Genomic DNA, 18881 nt, shown 5'->3' on the forward strand with positions numbered 1-18881 from the left:
GGGTACAGATGTCCTTTGGCCTAGTCTCAACATCATCCGCAATACACAAGTGGCAGCATCCTTGGTATATAATTTGGCCCTGTGTGCACCTGTAGGATTCCCTTTGACCAGACAGAGGTTATTAAACCTGTCTTTCAGTTTTATAAAAAGCTTTCAGTCTTCACTCCTTGGTCACTACTCCATTTCTTAACTATATTTTTCTCAATCTCCCCTGATTTCCTGCTGCGGCTTTGGATGTTTGCCTTGCATGAAACTTGCTTCTGCTAAGGGCTGAGACTGCCAATGAGAGCTAGGTCAATGGGGCCTGCTCATGCTCACTGTTCTGTGTGTAGCCTGTTTGCTCCCAGCTGGTTCCTTACTGGTGCTCCCAGAATTTTTGGCTGTGGCTCTTTTGTGCCTATCTCATAAAATTAAATCGTATTTATACAGCTACTGCAGAGAACTCAAGTACGCGTTGCGCTTTGGGTAGGGTAACTTCATCTGTGTGATTCAGGCTTCTCAAATGGTTTTGTTGCTGCTGTTGGGTAATGGGATTGAAATGCAGTTTTGAATTTTTTGGGGACTGTTTTCCATTTCTGTGCTGCCCACCACATGGTGTGCAGTTCACACATGTCGTGTTTTGGAGCGAAGCGCTAAGTAGTGGGAAGATCACCCAATTCCAGGTTTTATAGTGAATGCTGCAGTGAAGATAGATACACTTTTATTAGCAACAGTTCCTTGGATGTGTGTGTGTCTTGGAATAGGTTAATTATTAGAGATGCCAGCTTGATCTTCTGAAATTTTTTAAGCTGTGCTTATTTCTGTGATGCAACATCTTTTTTTCATATCGAATTTAGCTGCCTTTGGTGTGTTGTTTTTCTTTTCTTTCTTTTTTTATTTTTCATTTGTTAATCTTTGCTCAAACATTCTGTGGTGTAGCGTGAGTCATTCTGTCTGTGTGGGAAAGGACTGGTTTGTTGCAGGGTTCAGCCCTGAGTGGGGAGGGGAAAGGGTGAAATGTATTTATGTTTTCTATGTGTTTGTTGTGGAAATGCATAAAACATTTTTTTTTTCTCTTTCTTTCCTCTCTTCATCATCTCATCTGTGTGGGTGAATGTTCCTGCAAACCCTTTGGGGACCTATAGAGACCTTTGGTATGCTCATTCTTTCATTAGTGCCCAAAGTCAGATGCTGGGAACAATTTAAAGATGAAAAAATAGAGGGGGGCAAAGGGGTCTCATTGTAGCAATGTGAAGTGGCTAAAAATGTGCACTAAAGGAAAACTTCAAACTCATCATTTAATGTTTATTTGCAACATCAAAATAATATCAATGGCTACTATAGACTACAACTAGTTAGCATAAATTTGGATTTGGCACTAGAAAGGTAGAAATGAAGTGAGTTCTGTATCAAGAGGTTGTTTCATGATCAAAATCCATTTTTTAAAAATATCTGTTTTCAGAAGTGACATAAGTGCGTGCATTTAAGTTGCCTAAATTATTTGGAAGTCACCTCCTGAATTTCAATGTGGTGTAAAAACCCAGGTGATTTCTGAATGTGAGAACCAGGCAAAATTTGATACATTTTCTCTTGAAAGATGAGGGCATCGTGAATAAATTAATACCATTAGGTAGCTTTCTTTTGTAAACACACGTTCAGTGCCACTTTCTGAAAAAGGAACATAAGTAGAGTAAGTTAAATGTTCTCTAATGTAGGAGAGCTTGTGGCTTCTTGATTTTTCTAGAAACTAGGCTTCTTCTTCCCATGAATCCGCAGTTTGAATATTTCCATCTGGATTTCAATTTTTTTCATAAGCATTCTTTTTTCATAAACATCCATAAGAAGAACTGAAACAGAGATGATTACATGAAAATGTCATGGTATATTTTTATAAATACTGAAAATTATATTTCAGTGCAAGAAATACGGAAACATGAAGTATTTCTTTATATGAACAATGGAAATTTTGCAAGGGATATTTAAGACATGCTGTACCATAATAACATAAGCAAATTAAAACTTCATGTTTTGTCTATGCTTTGTATTGTTAAAACAATGTTAATTAATTGTCTAGAGCTGCTTAGAAACATAGAATTATTGACATTTGAAAAGACCACTGATTGTATAGTCCAACTGTCAACACATCACCACCGTGCCCACTGAACTATGTCCCTAAAAATTTGAAGGCCCACAAGTCTGAAGGTTTGGCTTTTTGGTAATTGTACTGATCATCTTAACTTTTTTTTCTTGACATTAAGAAAAAAATAAGTCGTATTACTTTGGAGTCAACTTACATTAAAAAAAAAATTACAGGTAGTCATCAAACTAATCAGTTGTCATCTCAGTACTCCTAGTGGAAGAGGTGGATCATTAGACCTGAACTTAGACATTGCTAGATTCCTTTTTTGTGTAGAGAATTCCATGTTGTAGGATATCCAGTCTTTTTTTCAGATGAGGATCTTTAGATCATTGAATGATGAGGATTGATGATCCTCATTTGAGAATGCCCTAATTTCCAATATTCCAAATAGCCAAAAAAATTTCAAAACAATAAGACATTTTCCCTACTTAGGACAACTGTCAAAAGTCTTATTGGCTCCCCACTAAAATTTTAAAACTTTAAACTTACAGTCAGTTTAAATGCCAATTTAATGTAATTCCTTTGGCATAAAATGTTTTTCTATTCTACTTACACATAGGTTTAAAGTAATAGAGAGAAGGAATACATTATCACGTGTTCCTCTTAAGATAAAATTACTGTGCATGTCTCATGTTTTAAACACTTTTCTAACCTTGAGGTCTGCCAGCTCTTTTGACATCTTGTCTAAAATTTCCCTTGCATTGATGCTATTCTATAGGAGTCAGTGATGGAGGGAGCTGCAAGCCCCCCTTTCTTGAGTATTTTGCTACAGTTGAATCCTATAGCACAGCTGAGAGGGAAAGAAAAACCAGAATTAGTGACCAGTCTATTCCAAGGCTGCCGTTGTTTTTATCACTGCAGATACTGCACCGGTCACAGAAAAATGGTAAGAGAAAAGGTCTCTATGAGCTTCAGAAAGTGAAATGCAGATCCAAAACTGTAAAATTCCAGATATTGGCCAGAATAATCTTGATACGTTACTGAGTATTTTTAGAAATTGCTTAGGTCTGAGCATTGCAATACACAAAATCCACTGTTATTAATATTTCATTATGTGTAGTGACTCAGAAAACACAAAAACAGTATGATATTTTCTTCTCAATTCTGTGACTTTTTCAGAATCATGGCAGTTTCTGAAATGCCTCTCATTTATGACTATGCATTAAGTAACCTACTTTGATCTGGCTGATAATTGATATTCAGAGAAGTACAACAAGTGAAAGATTATCTGAACAAAAAATGTTGGTGCACATTTTAAATGGTCATCTAGAACTTTGCACTTATTCATTCCTTGTATCTCAGTGCAAAATTAAGAATACTTACTCTCTGACTGTGGGCACATCTAACGTGCAGTGTTGTTGTAGCCCTGTGCTTTGTCTTTGCTTGCAGTAATGCTGTGCTTTTGGTACTGGAGCTTGCAAACAGCCTTTATTTAAAGGTGATGGGGGTGGAGGGAAAGCAATGAGATTGAAATAAGTCTTAATAAGTTGAAAGAAAAGGAAAAAAAAAAAAAGTATTATTATTTTAAATTATCCTTGTTGAATGGCTACTTATACATCAGGTGTTTGTGGTTTTTTCCCAATCAAATTAAGAAAGTTTTGTATCACCTTAAAGCCTGCTTGCTTACACAGTATTTTGAGCTACTACAGCTGGTGTAGTTTAATTAAAGTGTGTGGAATAATGTAGCTACTCCGGGAAGCTTAGAGATCACCTGGAGATAATTGTAGGAGTCTGAGACATTGGTGCTCACCATAGAAGATACAAAATAGTACCTTAAGAACTGAAGATTGGAATTGATAATGAAGTTCATATATTTTGTAAACAGTGCATCTCTATCACATCCAAGATGACTTACATTAATAAAAATGTTGGTTTTGTGTGTGTTTTCAGTGAAAGAGTTCCTAGCCAAAGCCAAAGAAGACTTTTTAAGAAAATGGGAAAGCCCACCTCAGGTATCACTTAATAATTCAATAATTTTCTCTATAGCATTTTTTCATATAAGTGTGGATCAGTGTAATGAGCAGCAGAAAAGACTGAAATAAGTTTAATGCATTTTTCAAAAGAGTTTCCATTTTGAATGTTAATTTTGTCACTGACGTTCGTCAGGAAAGGCTCAGACCTCCAGACTGAGCTGATGAAATGGTCGTACTGAGCAACTGCTTTTTCTTGCACTGAATTATGTTTGCCATCAACATGAGAAAACTCAAAATCAATGGTCATATTTTACCTGGCTCTTTGTAGCAGTAACCATTGGCGAATCTGTAATTTACCTTGCTGATATTTTCTTATGTTGTTAATAAAGAATATACTGCATGAAGCTTGTGGGCAGGCTGAGGAGCTTGAAAGAATAATCTGTTCAGAGACTGAGGGGAGTGGGCTTTTTCATAGAGAGGAGGGATGGGGACAGTGGAAAGCATGATGGTATTTTATTGAAGCAGCATTTGAAATACTTTGATAATGAGTAACTGAGGAAGTTTTGTCAGTGATATTTCTTCCAGACAATTTATATGTGGTTTGGTTCTAGGATTTTGCTCTAATTTTCTGCTTTGTGGAGCATTGGGGAGTTTGTTTATTTATTTGTGCCTTAAATTCGTGATCTACTTTCTGTCAGTCTCCCTCTTACTAAGCATTTGTCATCTGTGTAGACAAATTATTGAAATGTTAATACAACTCAATTAAGTCTTTTTGTTTTAATGAGTGCAATGTAAGATATAAGATCTTATTAAAATTTGATAGGCATGACAACATAAAACAGCACTAGGTTGCCTATATTTTGTTGTATCTTGATGTTAGATTGTAAATAATATCATTTTATCCTTTTACGCGTAGAATACTGCTGGCCTAGATGATTTTGAGAGGCAAAAAACTCTTGGAACAGGATCATTTGGGAGAGTTATGATGGTGAAGCATAAAGCCACAGAACAGTATTATGCCATGAAGATACTGGACAAACAAAAGGTTGGTGCAATTTTTACTGCGTTTTTGTGGTTCAGAAGGGTTTGATGTAGACAAAATCTGGTGACTGTGACTAAACTGTGTTTCTCTTGTACAGTTGCACAAATTTTAACCTTAATGTGTAATTTAATAAAGACTCCTTTATAAGACTTAGGAAACTAAACTTTATAGCATAAATTCTGGCATTACTTTTACTTGAAAGAGCTTTTTTCTTTCAACTTTAGCATTCTCTTATGAATGTTTTCTAACTTCTTTTTTTTTTTTTTTTAAAGACAGAAAATATCCACTTAAATTAAAAGGACTTCCCAACACAGTACAAATGAAAGGCCATTTGAAATGCTATTTGAAATTTGAAAGGCTGTTTGAAATGATTGACCATTTCAACACTTTATTTGCTTACTAGGGCTGATGAAATTCTGCAAGAAGTCTCCCTGTAAAACAGGGTGTGATGAGTGAAAGTATCCTGTGCCTGTGGGAAGAGCCAGTTATCTGACTTGGAAAATTGGAAATTGGATAGTTGTAGCTATAAAATTATCTGGCAAAAAAAAAAAAAAAAATCACATTGTTAATGCTTGTAGTAGATTTACAGTAAAACATTCTCACAGGCTTAAAGATATTTGCAACTAGTTATGTTGGTTCTCCATTAGGAAGCTAGGTGGCTTTTTGTCTGCTGGCAGAAGGCTGTCTGCTGTTCCATGATGAAATACCCAAGTCAATTATCATGTCAGTTTTCTTCCAGTGCTTGGGCTGGAACCAGGCCTTGGGCATTTGAACTGCCCTGTGTACAAACCTTGATGTCAGCATCTGGTCCCATGGTGCCAGGTGCTGTGTTGGCAGTGTGCAGCCACACTGAGCTGTTGATTCCAAGGAAAGCTCTTTACACCCTGGTGTTGTCCAGCTCCTTTAGAACTGGGGAGCCCTCTTGCAAAGAAGCCTTATTGCAGTGTTACAGTCTCTTCTGATTACCAAGGCACATTAACCAAGTGTGGGATGTGGAAACATTGCCTCTCTAGCCCAGCCAGCTTGCCCTTGGGATTTTTAGGCATAGAGAAATCAGTCACTTCTTGTTCTGGGACTGGCTGCATTGCTGCTCTTTGTTACCATAGAGGATCACAGGGAAGTCCAGCTGCTGTTATACAAACAAGGAAAACGGCTAGGAGCTCAGTCATTTGAGAAAAGGGTTTGCTTTGTATTTTAATTGCAAGAACTACTTCTTGGTAGTGGTTTCCTGTTAATCATCTCTTTATCAAATGCACAGCTATATTTCCTTTTGGAAATTTCTGCCAGTTTCAGTAAGTTTTATGGAGAATTTATGAGTCCTTCGTCACAAAGGACAGATCATCATGGAAATATTTGAAGGAATATTGAACAGGATGGATGGCCAATGCGGTGACTATTTTTTTTTTTAACAAAACTTAAGTCTGGCTCATTAGGATAGGAAAGAAATATAAAGATAGTGTATATTGAAGTAGCCAGTAGTTTTGTTTGTAGGGTTGTTATTCTTTTATTTTTCTGCCTTGACCTACCAAGGATGTAATATATGAAGGCCACTGAAAGTGATGCCTCCTATTTATCTCTGCGGAAATAATGACAAAGAGCACAAGAACACCATAAGACAGAGGAAATACTCAGCTACAAAATACCATTTTTCAATATTGTCACCACCATTAGCTGTGCGTTTTTGCCAGCAATGAACAAGGGCCTGCATGCTGTGCTCACAAGGATCTGTAACAGTGGTGGTGACCACTGTCACTGTCAGCACTGCTGAAATGCACCACCCACTGCCTCACTGCTCAAATCCTGTTTGCTTTCCAGAAATGTTCAGTAAGCATTGATGAATGTCAGTGGACACAATTTCTTCCACTGGAAGGAGTTCATTGACACTCCTTTGCTTCATATGCACCTACATGTCAGACTCCATGCTGTCAAACTGCCCCTTTGCTGCCATCTGTCACATGGCAACAACATGTAATGGGGTATTGGTGGGAGGATTCAGCCTCTACTGCCATCCCACCAACATCCACCTCTGACTTTGTCGGCCAACATAACAAAATAGAAGGCAAGCTTTCAGAGCAGACCTCGTAAGAATGCATAGTTTCATTACAAAATTGCTTTTGGAAGATAAGTAATGTTAACAAAAGCTCAGACCCAAGCAATTTATGGGTTAAACTGCTGGTGTGGATATCGTTGATCTAGAAGGTGTCGTTGGACATGCCTTTAGCCAGAGTTCAGTGAGAGCAAAGCTGTGTTAGCTGAGGCTCCAATTTGATAGCATGAAGTGCTAAGTGGCAGTCTCAGGCTGTGGTATTGCTGTGATCACCCTCCACTATTTCTACAGCAGAAGCTGCAGAAAGGGTTAAATCTTGTCTAGAAGCTGAATGCTTTGCAGTATCAAACTATAACCTTAGTTTGCTGTTTTTGGTGGTCAAAACAATTCCAGGGCCATAGCTTTTTAGGGACAAAGAGGACACTTCCCATGAGTGAGCTGATTGATAGTGCTTGCTTTTTTTCCTGCTGTTCTTATGCCTCAGTGCAAATTTTTGATTTGATCTAAAAATTCTTGATTGAAAAGAGATTTAATACTTTTAATTCACAATTTCTTCTGTATGACATTTCTTAAAAAAAAAAAAAAGTCACCTTTTTTTAATACTATTTTCATTTAAAGGATAGTTAAATTTAAACACCGTTTTAGTCAGGACTGGAGTATCGTGCTTATCTGTTATTTATAGCACTTACATTTGCTTTCCAAACTTGTGAAAACAGGCTTATTTTCATCAGCCTTGTACATTTTCGTGTTTCCAGTGCAGAAAAAAAGTGTGACTTTATGTCATTCTGAAGATACAGATAAATTAAGTAATATGGATGAAGTAAAATGGGGCTTAACATCAGGAAGCAAATTGCTAATTCCCAAGAAGTGATTAGCAATCTACCGCTTGCTGCCTTGCTGGTAGCTTAACACTGTAATGTATTTCAAGAAGGTAGCATTTAATTTTTTAGTTCTGTCACCAAGCAGTTTGATATAATGCAGAAAAGCAAAATTCATTGAAATGTCACTGAAGTAACTGTTCATAAGAATGGAAACTTTGAATGTATGTTTTCCTTAGTCTTCTCCTCACTAATGTGTGAACTCTGTAAAGTAAATCAGTTTACTTTGTTCACTTGTAACAAAATTCATAATTAAATACATGATGCAATTTCCTGCCTTTCTTAGCTAAGTCAGAATTACTAGATTTTTACTGAGTTGTCTTGCTGCAGAAGTATCTCTGTTATAAGATCAAAGAATTCTTATGAACATGTAAAAAGATGTTTTCCTTACAGATTCTTATCCTCAGCAGGTAGAAAGAACTAGTGTTTCTTGAGTTATCTGCAGACCATATAACATGAGTATTACTCTTTAGAATGGTTATCCTTCTCATTCCTTTCTCATTACTTCTACTGTGCCAATAATCTGTTAGGGTTTTGGCTGTCTGTAAAGATATGTGCTTGTTTTCAAATGACTTTGTTGTACTGAAAAATATATTAGTGATTATAAAATGTCATAGGCTGGAGATTTTTTTGTTTTGTTTTTTTTTTCTGTACTAGGTTGTCAAGCTGAAGCAGATAGAACACACACTGAATGAAAAGAGAATATTACAAGCAGTGAACTTCCCTTTCCTTGTAAAACTGGAGTATTCTTTTAAGGTAATCAATACTTTGAAAGTAGTTATTTGAGTTTCTGGGAAGTACATGACCAAACTTTAGGAAAAACTGTAGTTGTTATGCAGCTTATTTGTGTGAGACTGTTATCTGGAGCAGGATTCAGTGACAATCTTAGTGAGAACTTCAAGATTAGCTTCTAACTCCAAGACAGCACGTGCTTGTTGGTCTGTAAAGAAATCAAGTATTTTGCTAATAGTGATATGTGTCCTTTGAATATTTACTCCTTTTTAAAATTATTTTTATTATAGCATTTTAAACGAACAGACATTCTAGCTTAATGTTTATGACTTTGAGGTGTGGGGATGGAGCTATAGGGCATGAGAATATTATAGGCTTAAGATTATATTGTAATAATATAGTCTATAATATTATAGACTTAAGAGTGCAAGTTCATAGTTTGTGGTCAGCATTTCACTCTTTGCTCCTTCATATCATTCTACACCATTCTGTGTCAGGAGCCCACTAATTATTGTTATATCGTTATATTTTAATATTAATTTTAATAGATTTCTTGACATTCTGATACTCCTTTTTGTGTCAGCATTTTTCCAAGAATTTTTTACCTGTGTTTCTTTGTATTTATTAAGGTCATTGGATGGCTATAATTTTTCACTTTCATTCTTTAATAAAATATACTGTATCTGGGAATTATAAACGCTATAGCATGTCTAGTACGTATTTATGTGTATTTATTTGCTTCTTTAGGACAATTCTAATTTATACATGGTAATGGAGTATGTTCCTGGTGGTGAAATGTTCTCACATCTAAGAAGAATCGGAAGGTTCAGGTAAGAAGTCTTACTAAAAATATTCCTTCAAAAATAGTTATACTGCTAATGTGGGAAGAGTTTCATAAAATGTGTTACTGTTAATGAAAAAGTTCTGAAGGGATAAGTGCATTTAATTTTGCCTTCTCTTAGCAGACTAATATATGCAATGAAAAAATTATAATTAATTTTCAGTTTTTTTAATACAGGTATTAGTAATCTAGGCATAGTAGAATCTAGGAACTGCTTTTTTTTCTATTTTTTTTTCCATTTCCTAATTCTTGTAATTAGGAATTGTTATGCACGTTGGCACTGAAACTGATAATGGTTTCGAAAAGTGAAGTTTAAAATCTGAGTTTTTCGAAGTTCTATGCTGTACAGTATAATCATCTTGATTTGAAAATATATTTTAAATGCAAAACCTAAGAAATTAGATTTAATGTATGAAAGTATCAGTTCTAAAGTATTTGCTGGTTGTTTTTGCAGTGGTTGGGGGGGGGGGGTTGTGTTTGATATAGATTTTTGTTTGGTTTTTCTTTTTGTTCTTAGTATACAATAAAAGAACTGATTAAAAGATCTGTCTCTGGCAATCTGGTGGTTGTTTCAGTATTTTAGCATAGCACTGAGTTCCTTAACATTGTTTTAATTCTTCACAGTGAACCACATGCACGGTTTTATGCAGCTCAGATAGTGCTAACATTTGAGTACCTCCATTCATTAGACCTCATCTACAGAGATCTAAAGCCTGAAAATCTTTTAATTGATCAGCAAGGATACATCCAGGTATAGTAGTCTTCATGTATTTGGGGAGTGGACTCTCATTTCACAGTGCAGTTAGGTAATAGTAGCAAATATGTTTAGAATAAGTGAGCTGGTTGGCATGTTAGCATATGCTCTGGGGCATCACTGAGCTGAACTTCCTGTGACTGAAATAAAGTATGCACACGTTCATTGCTTATGCCAAGTTGTCAGGATTCCGCTTGTGGTCTGTGGTGAGGAGGAGGTGATTATGTGGCTCTGTTCATCTGAACTATATTATACATCTGCCCTAAAATGAGAAGGTACCCTACAGTGTCTGATTCTCTGCATTGTCTATATAAGCAGTTGAGGATGATTAGATGTCAACATCTGCAATATAGTACTTAATTTCAGGCAGTACTTAGTCTCACAGCATTGTAGAGCCCATAACCTTCTCAGCAATTCAGATCAGAATTGCAGTGCTGCAAATGATTTGTTTTACAACAGCTTCTCAGCACCGCTTCAACTTCTTTTTAATTTCTCTGCTTGTGATCAAAACGACGAATGGGAAAGTGATGTACAGCAACAAGACTTCTGCAGTACCTTGCGGTTCTTACACTGTGGAAGCTTCTCTTCCCTCATAGTGTCACCTTTAGCCTAAGTCTAACAGTAAAATAAATTATGAAAGCATGGAGAGAAGTGGAAAGGACTCTTAACTAGAGCTTTTTTAACAGTACAGTAATACTGCATAGAAAACAAAATAACACTGTAGAGAGAAGAGAAATATGAATTTCATTAATGTGGATAAAGAGTACCATGAACAATAAAGAGTACCATGAACATAAACCTATGAATGTCTTCTGTAGAACTGCTGACTCTCTGTACTGAACAATACATTTTTATGATGGTGGGCAAATTGCAAATGGTAGCAGAGCCAGCAGTCAGTCTTCCCATGGCAGGTTCTTTAGTTTCTGCTTCTAAACAAAGGGAGTTTGATGTTCATGTGTTCATGCTGCAGTTCCAACTAAACTTTGTTTAAAAGCTCCATTATTTTTCTTTTTGAATTTTAAAACAGTTACTTGTTTGTCCCATGCCTGCAGTGTATTCTTACTCAGATTAATATGTATTCACCAACACAGCAGGAATTCTTTGCTGACTGAAGCAGGTCAGCATGTTTGCTGTTCTCCATTCAGTTGCAGGTGTGATTGCTGTTGTTTCTATGAAAAATGAAGCAAAAGTTGCCTTGGTAGTTTGGCATTTAGCTTGTTAACTATCTCTGTGTGACCTTACTGTATCAGAAACATTGACACAAGTTGTTGTGTAATTAATGATACCAAGAAGGAGGAAATAAAAGGAATGGATCCTCAAATAAGCAAAGACTTGATAGGTTGAAACTGGTCCCAGAATTTCAAAAGTAACCTGCTGGCATCCATATGTATTCTGCAATATGGTCCAGGAAAACTCCCAGCGTGAAAGATGAAATAGCATGCAAAGTTCTGAAAACTTACTGCAGAAAACATGACAAGTGGAATGAAGAATCCTTAACTGCCAAGAACTTGTCATTTGTGACTACAGTTACAGCTACATTTTCCCCACATACACAATCTTCAGATAAGTAAGCTGGGTTCTGGTGATGCTTTCAAAGATATTCAGAATGAGAAGTTACTGGAAGACCTCTTCTACATTGTCATATTCCCACACTATTTTTTCCTTATAACCTTCATACACTTCTGCTATGAAAACTTCCCCAAGATTCTCTGATATCTTAACCCTTTTTGTGATTCATTTATTTGTCAACTGAGGGAAAAGATGAATATCTTGTTTATATTTACATTCTTAGAATTTTTAGCGGTATAAGCAGTCTGATGTGAAAAGTAAAAGAAAATATATTAATATTTTGTGGTACGTACAGATGAGGGAGTTGTAGCTCCTACTGATTATTGAAATTCTAAACAGAAGAGTTTTCGAGGGAGAGAATATTTATTTTTGTGTTATTTATTTTATTATGAGAAAAAAACCAAAAAAAAAACAAAAACTGTAAGTGAATTAAAATTAGTGGAAAAAAGTTGCCATATAGGATGCATGTGACTGTGTGATAGCATGTGATCTGACACATAAATTTTTCCCATGTATAAAATTCCTCTCCAAAATATTTCAGAGGTACTTAATTTTAAATTCTGATGCCAGGTCACAGACTTTGGCTTTGCAAAAAGAGTAAAAGGAAGAACTTGGACGTTATGTGGGACTCCAGAATACCTGGCACCTGAAATAATTCTCAGCAAGGTACATCAGTTCTATAAATGATAATTGTCAGTCATGTATTTGGTGTGATTAAAGGATATTACCTAATTATTAATTTCTGAGGGATGAACAGTTGCTGGTAGTTGAAAATTCAAATTATTGACAAGTTGTAGTGAAGTATACAAAATGCAAGTTTTGCATCATAAGTGTTAACAGACTAAAAGAGGAGCTCCAGAACTGCGTAATGATTGAATCAGTAGTCATTGAAAAACTACTTGCAGTGTTTTATGTTTAAAGCACATGAATCAAACATGGAAAAACACTGGTCTTGCATGTAAATTATACGCAGCCTCATACTTGTACTGTATTTGAACACTGAAGAAATCTTATAGCTGTGGTATCTTTTAATGTTTTGCAAAAGAAAAATTTTTATAGTTCATGGAACTGTTCATTATATTCATAATCTTGTTAAATTATTCACTGTGTAGTTTAATTAAATACCCTTTGTAGGTCTTTAAACAGAAAATAATTTTACTTTAGGAGAAAGTGTTGGATGTTTTTGGTTTTTATGATGTTAGACCTCTAAAGCAGCAAAGGAAGTTGCAATGCCTCTGTTACAAATTCTCCATAGTTGATTATTCAAGAACAACTGAGTCTTGACCTTGAGCTTTGTAAAGGATCTCAGAGGGAGCACATGAAATTGGGGCTAGGAGGGTTTTTGTATTTATATATTCTATATATCTTATCGGTGTAAGGATATCACTGGGAATCAACACAAGAATTTGTGCAAAGTATTTTGCTTTCATTACAGTATTGCTGTTAAAATTGGAGAACTTCAGTTTGTTTTGAACTAGGGTGTATTAAATAAGCAAAAATATATACTTTTTATATTTTCTTTCTTTACAATATATAGCAAATGTTAAACTCTTTTAGAAATGGTGCTAACTGTGGTTTTTCTGGTTTTATCCAGGGTTACAACAAGGCAGTGGATTGGTGGGCATTAGGAGTGTTAATCTATGAAATGGCAGCTGGATATCCCCCATTCTTTGCAGATCAACCCATTCAAATTTATGAGAAGATTGTTTCTGGCAAGGTAAGTAAAGACTTTGGATGTTTTCATAAGCACAGTTTGTTTTTCACTGTGTTTGTAGTACCTGATTTTTATGTGGAGTTGATGCAAAATTCACTGGATGCTATGGACACTGAGCAATTTGGAATGAATATAGCAGAGGACTGGAATTGGATGATCTTAACAGTTCCTTTCCAAACCAAACTTTCTACGAATATGGGAAGAATTTGTAATGAATACTTATTAGGTACAGGCATTGTGATAGTAACAATAATCAAAGCTTTAAGAATCCAGGTGTTTGCAGCCTGCACAGTTCCCTGACATCAAATTTAAAATGCATCTTTTTAAATTTACAGCACTGTAGTATTATACCTTCCTATGCTTGGAAAAAAAACAATCCAGTAACTATTAACAACCACTTACCAGTACGTTGTTTACCTCACTATTTTCTTTATAGAAATATCTTTGTAGCTTTTGAGAAGCTCTAAAGTGTTTCCATAATTCATAGTAGTTTTCTTCTGCAGCAGCTAAGTGCTGTAGTTTTGATGGGGTTTTTTTTTGTTTGTTTTTGTTGTTTTCAAATTTTACCTATTTTGCTTTACATATTTACTGTTTATCATCTGATCTGTTCTTAAGTCCATGAGTGGATGGCTGTGGAAACAGCACTGGACTTGAGCACTGGAAACTCTAGTATTCTGTTCTCATATATCAGTATATTTGTATCTCATATCTCAGTATATTTCCTTTAAACCTTAATTTAATAGTTTAATTCGTTGTGCATTTAGTTCATTACTTAGAGAACTTGGTGTATATGAATGTTATTACTATATATATTCTGTCTATATATGCACACAGAATGTGTGTGTGTATATTACTTGTATATACGAATTGCATATATGTAGTGTGTTTATGCATGTAATTTAAAAATTGGGTCCTAGAAATTAGTTGAGAATGCCTTGAAATGTGGTTGTGTTGTTGTGAAACTAGTTAGTAATATTTAGATTTAGCTTTTACGTCGTTGTTATATTAAATTAATATTTTTCCCCCAACTCAATCAAATCTAGAAAATTCCAGATCAGAAAATGATAGATGGGGAAGGTAATGCTATTGGTAAAGGCCTTCTGAAGCAGAAAGTGGCACCAATGCTTCTCTTTGCGTGAACATTGTTTTGCTTATACAAGGGAAGAATCAAATCTTTATCGTACATTAATCGTTTTAATTAATCGTAATTAATTTAAAATAAACATTTAATCGATTAAATTAATCGTACATTAATGTTGTGGATGTACATTTCAGGTAAGGTTCCCATCACACTTCAGTTCAGACCTAAAGGATCTTCTAAGAAATTTACTCCAGGTAGATTTGACCAAACGATATGGAAATCTCAAGAATGGTGTAAATGACATAAAGAACCACAAGTGGTTTGCGACTACAGATTGGATTGCCATTTATCAGAGAAAGGTAACACACTTCCTGAATCAAATGAGAAGTTGAAGTCAAATTTCTAATTATTTTGTTAATTTTTGCCTTCTTAAATGTGTAATTTTTCAAATGAGAAAATGTGAAAGTAGTTGAACATATAAGATTGAGGATTATATATTGATTGAATTATGTTTGTTTCTTGTTGCCATTTTATCCTGGACCTCCATATACTCATGTTGTCTTAACACATGTTTGTGCTTTAGTCTATTCCTGGAATATCTCAGAATGAGCCATCTCCTGCCTCTCTTGCTTTTTATTTAATCTCTGCTATAATGGCATCTATAAATACTCCACAGCAGAGAGGAATCTGTTTTCCTTTCCAACTACTTCTTAGCAGTCAGGCTGTGCTTTACTGGAGAGAAACTCTAGCCAAAGCTGAAGTACCACTCTCTCTGATGAAATGGTATTCTCCCTTTTTGCTCTTGCTCTTGCCTTTCCTGTGACTGGAACAGGTTCACATGTATGTATCTGCTGGAGATATTTTCATTCTGACACTACACTGCAGCTGATTGTGGTTTCATAAATTACAGCAGTGACTTACAGAGCCCTTCTGAATCCTGTTTTGTGATATTTTTAGAATGGCTTTCTAGACCTGCCTGGCCAACATGAAATCTAATGTGGCATTTAATAAGTTTGGTGCCCAGTATGCACTGTGTGTGAACTTGCATAAGAATGAAAGTAAAACAGAGAACTTGGGGGTATTTGGAGAGCATGGGGAGCCAGTAGCAAACCAGAGGAGTATAGTAATGCTTTCAGGGATGAGTAAGACAGGACTTGGAAAGGACGCTGGGGAAAAGAGGAAGTATGACTGCAGTTCAGCATAGGTCTGTCTTCCAGTAGCTCCAAATCTCCCTCTCCCATGGAAGCTAGTTGAAGCTAGTAATTCTAGTATTCAAAGTCGAAGTTGAATGTTGTCTGTATGTTAGTGAGTTACTAGAAATGGATTGTTTAGAAATTATTTGTTCTTTTAAGGCAACCTCTGAATTGCTTTTTTTTCAATAAACGCCAAAAAAGACTAAAATAATTCTGTTGGTGTTGTCCCAGAAGAATCGTGTGGAAGAATCGTTTAGTATTCAGAATTTGATAAAAAGGTTGCATACAATAGAATAACAAACACTTCAAGGAGCTGCTTACCATCACTGAAATGAAACAGTCTTGACTAGAGGCATGAACTTGCTGCTGTAACAGAAGTATTTTAAAGGACAAACTTACATACTAACAATAGTTTATAAAAAGAAACTGGTTGTTTGGCTACATGAACTGACAGTGCAGTTGTTATGGCATTTGCTTATATATTAATTACTAGAGGACAGGATGCAATTAAGACATCTGATATTCATTGTGTTAAGTATGGATGTTTTAAGAAAAGATTTCCCTCTGCAGACCTGCAATTATCTGCTCTCTGCTTGCTTAATGCCTGTTTACAAGATAATTTTAAACACTATTAGTTTCATTCCATAGTATGCTCTTTTGGGACACCCAGACCCCATTATTTTGAAGCATTATAATATAATATAATTTATTATATAAAATTATATTATTGAAGGTAGCATTTTTAGTACACTGCTGTAGAAATTTACTTTTACAGAAACAATAAATATTTTTAAAAGATGAACTGGTACTACAGGCAGAATAGCTGTTACTAGTTTTAAAGGACTGTGTAAAGTGATACAGAAGAACTTCGAAGCTTCTAATTCTACAAAATAAATACAGTAATACTAGAGGTCTGAAACAACAGTATACATTGTAGTCTCATTTAAGCAATCATTGAAATACAGCAAAAAACTTAAGTTTATGCCAGCTTCACACAAGCTGTTAACACAGCATGGATTTTCCTGTATAAACCTAGTGTTCCTTGGCAGCTAACCAAATAGGAATAATATTGTTATGCTGCAGTCTTAAGTAATACATTCAGTTACTTAATATTTCAGATGAGATAAAATCGTGTTTTCTTTGTGTGCTTGCATGGCTATTTATTAAAATGCTGCTTGATAATATGGTATACTTAGGGTCAAACAGGTATTTTCACTATAAAACAGTATTATCTCCTGCAATCTCTTTTTAGCTATTTCCTCGGTGAGGATAATAAGAAAAATGTTGTGAAATACAGGCACAAATAGCTGTCTGATGCATCTCATTTGAACACATTCTGTAATTCCAGCAGTAAATAAGACATTTATTGTTCTCCGAGCTTTATTATAAGGCAGTAATTGAAAATTAATTTGGGAAGACGTAAAAATAGAATTTAGATAATGGTAAGTGTATGGTTAGCTAGGTATTTACTAAGGCTGAGAATATTCTGAGGATACATAACCTAAACAGATACCTTGTTTTAGGAACAGTACAGTATGCTCCTGATAACTGTAGCATGGTCCATAAATGCAGAAAGCTCGTGTTATTTTCAAGCACACACTCTTCTTGGGAAGTTCCTGAGAAAGAGACCTATCTGATCACTTTGCATTTCCCAGTTGCTATAGTTTCGAATTTGCATTGCATCAAGTAATATTTAAATTTTGCATGAAGATGGATAAATTTTCTAAGGTCAACATCAAAAAGTAGCAGGTTCTGTCAGCTTTAAGAAGCAGCAGTATTGAGAATCCTAAAAACAACTGGTTCTAATATATAAATGTGAATTGCTTACTACCATGTAGTTGGCATAAGATACACAGAATTTCAAAGCTAACAATGTGTTTGTGGATTTGAGAGTATGTGCTGCCTGTCTTTACCAGGAAGATTTTTACTTTCCAGTAAGAGAAGAGGTCTAAGTTACATATGCTTGGAAGTAGAAAGCAGAAAGGAAAGAATTAAATTTGTTATGAAGTGGAAGTATTTTTAAATTTGTGTTTGTCGATGAGGTATTAGACTTTTTTAACATCTATTCATTCATCTAGAGCTAATGTTCTTAGGCTGATTTTATTTATTTGCCACAACTTTTAGCTGGTTTGCTATACTATCTACTTTCTTGGCAGGCCTTGAGAAGTAATGGGAAGATGGCTATGCCTGTTATCATAGTGCTAAATCCGAAGGTATTAGATCGATAACATTTAATGTGCTCTTTTTTTTGTAAACACAGGTAGAAGCTCCATTCATACCAAAGTGCAGAGGCCCTGGAGATACCAGCAACTTTGATGACTATGAAGAAGAAGATATTCGTGCGTCTCTAACAGAAAAATGTGCAAAAGAATTTGCTGATTTTTAGTAGGAGTAGGAGGACAAGATGACATCAGGGCTCACATTGGGATCTTTGCACTCTGTTATCAGATGAGGTGGAGCTGAGACCATCATATGTCAAAACAGTTACCTAGTTACTTCATTCCACAAAGCTGACTGAGGTCTTTATTGCCATCTTCCATGTGTGCGGTTTGCACCAACCCTTCTAACTAGGCACAATTAAGCAAGCACTGTTTGTGCAGTAACACAGAATAATAGACCACTTTCCTACTTAACTTTGGTTTCTGTCGTTCTTTGTTTCTGTGTATTGTTCATTTTTCCCCTTTAAAATGAAGTAGTTTTTTACCCAAGAATGCTCCATTTTATTTTGAATAATGTATTATTTGTGTGAGTGAAATGGAAGGTGTTGCGGCTAGTGTGATTTAGACTGAAGTGAAAGGTAAATGTTGCTTCTAGTCTGTGCCAGCCAATAATTCTTGTCTGTCTCGTGTCTGATGCTACAATTTATAATAATAATTTTTTAGTAGCTCAGACTAAACCTAGCCAACATTTTTAGCGTTTTTGAAGGTAGTATTTATCGCCATATAAATGTCTGCTAAATTAACTTAAAAATGTTTCTTCCTGGGGACTGACCAAAATT

General features: G+C 35.4%; 1 protein-coding gene across 2 annotated transcripts in view; it reads left to right on the top strand.

The window, feature by feature from the left end:
- PRKACB (protein kinase cAMP-activated catalytic subunit beta) overlaps positions 1–18269 on the top strand; it is a gene marked incomplete at both ends in the record, with an annotated part of 64798 nt that extends 46529 nt beyond the window's left edge. For both annotated transcript variants that reach the window (XM_079536437.1, XM_079536436.1), the window contains 9 exons: positions 4010–4071; positions 4949–5077; positions 8657–8755; positions 9479–9561; positions 10197–10323; positions 12466–12561; positions 13490–13612; positions 14885–15049; positions 18144–18269. In XM_079536437.1, coding sequence (XP_079392563.1) covers positions 4010–4071; positions 4949–5077; positions 8657–8755; positions 9479–9561; positions 10197–10323; positions 12466–12561; positions 13490–13612; positions 14885–15049; positions 18144–18269 — 1010 coding nt within the window. The remainder of the gene's footprint in view (positions 1–4009; positions 4072–4948; positions 5078–8656; positions 8756–9478; positions 9562–10196; positions 10324–12465; positions 12562–13489; positions 13613–14884; positions 15050–18143) is intronic.
- Positions 18270–18881: the final 612 nt, after the last annotated feature.

This window comes from Tetrao urogallus, assembly GCF_951394365.1.
Source record: "Tetrao urogallus genome assembly, chromosome: 5".
NCBI lineage: Eukaryota > Metazoa > Chordata > Aves > Galliformes > Phasianidae > Tetrao > Tetrao urogallus.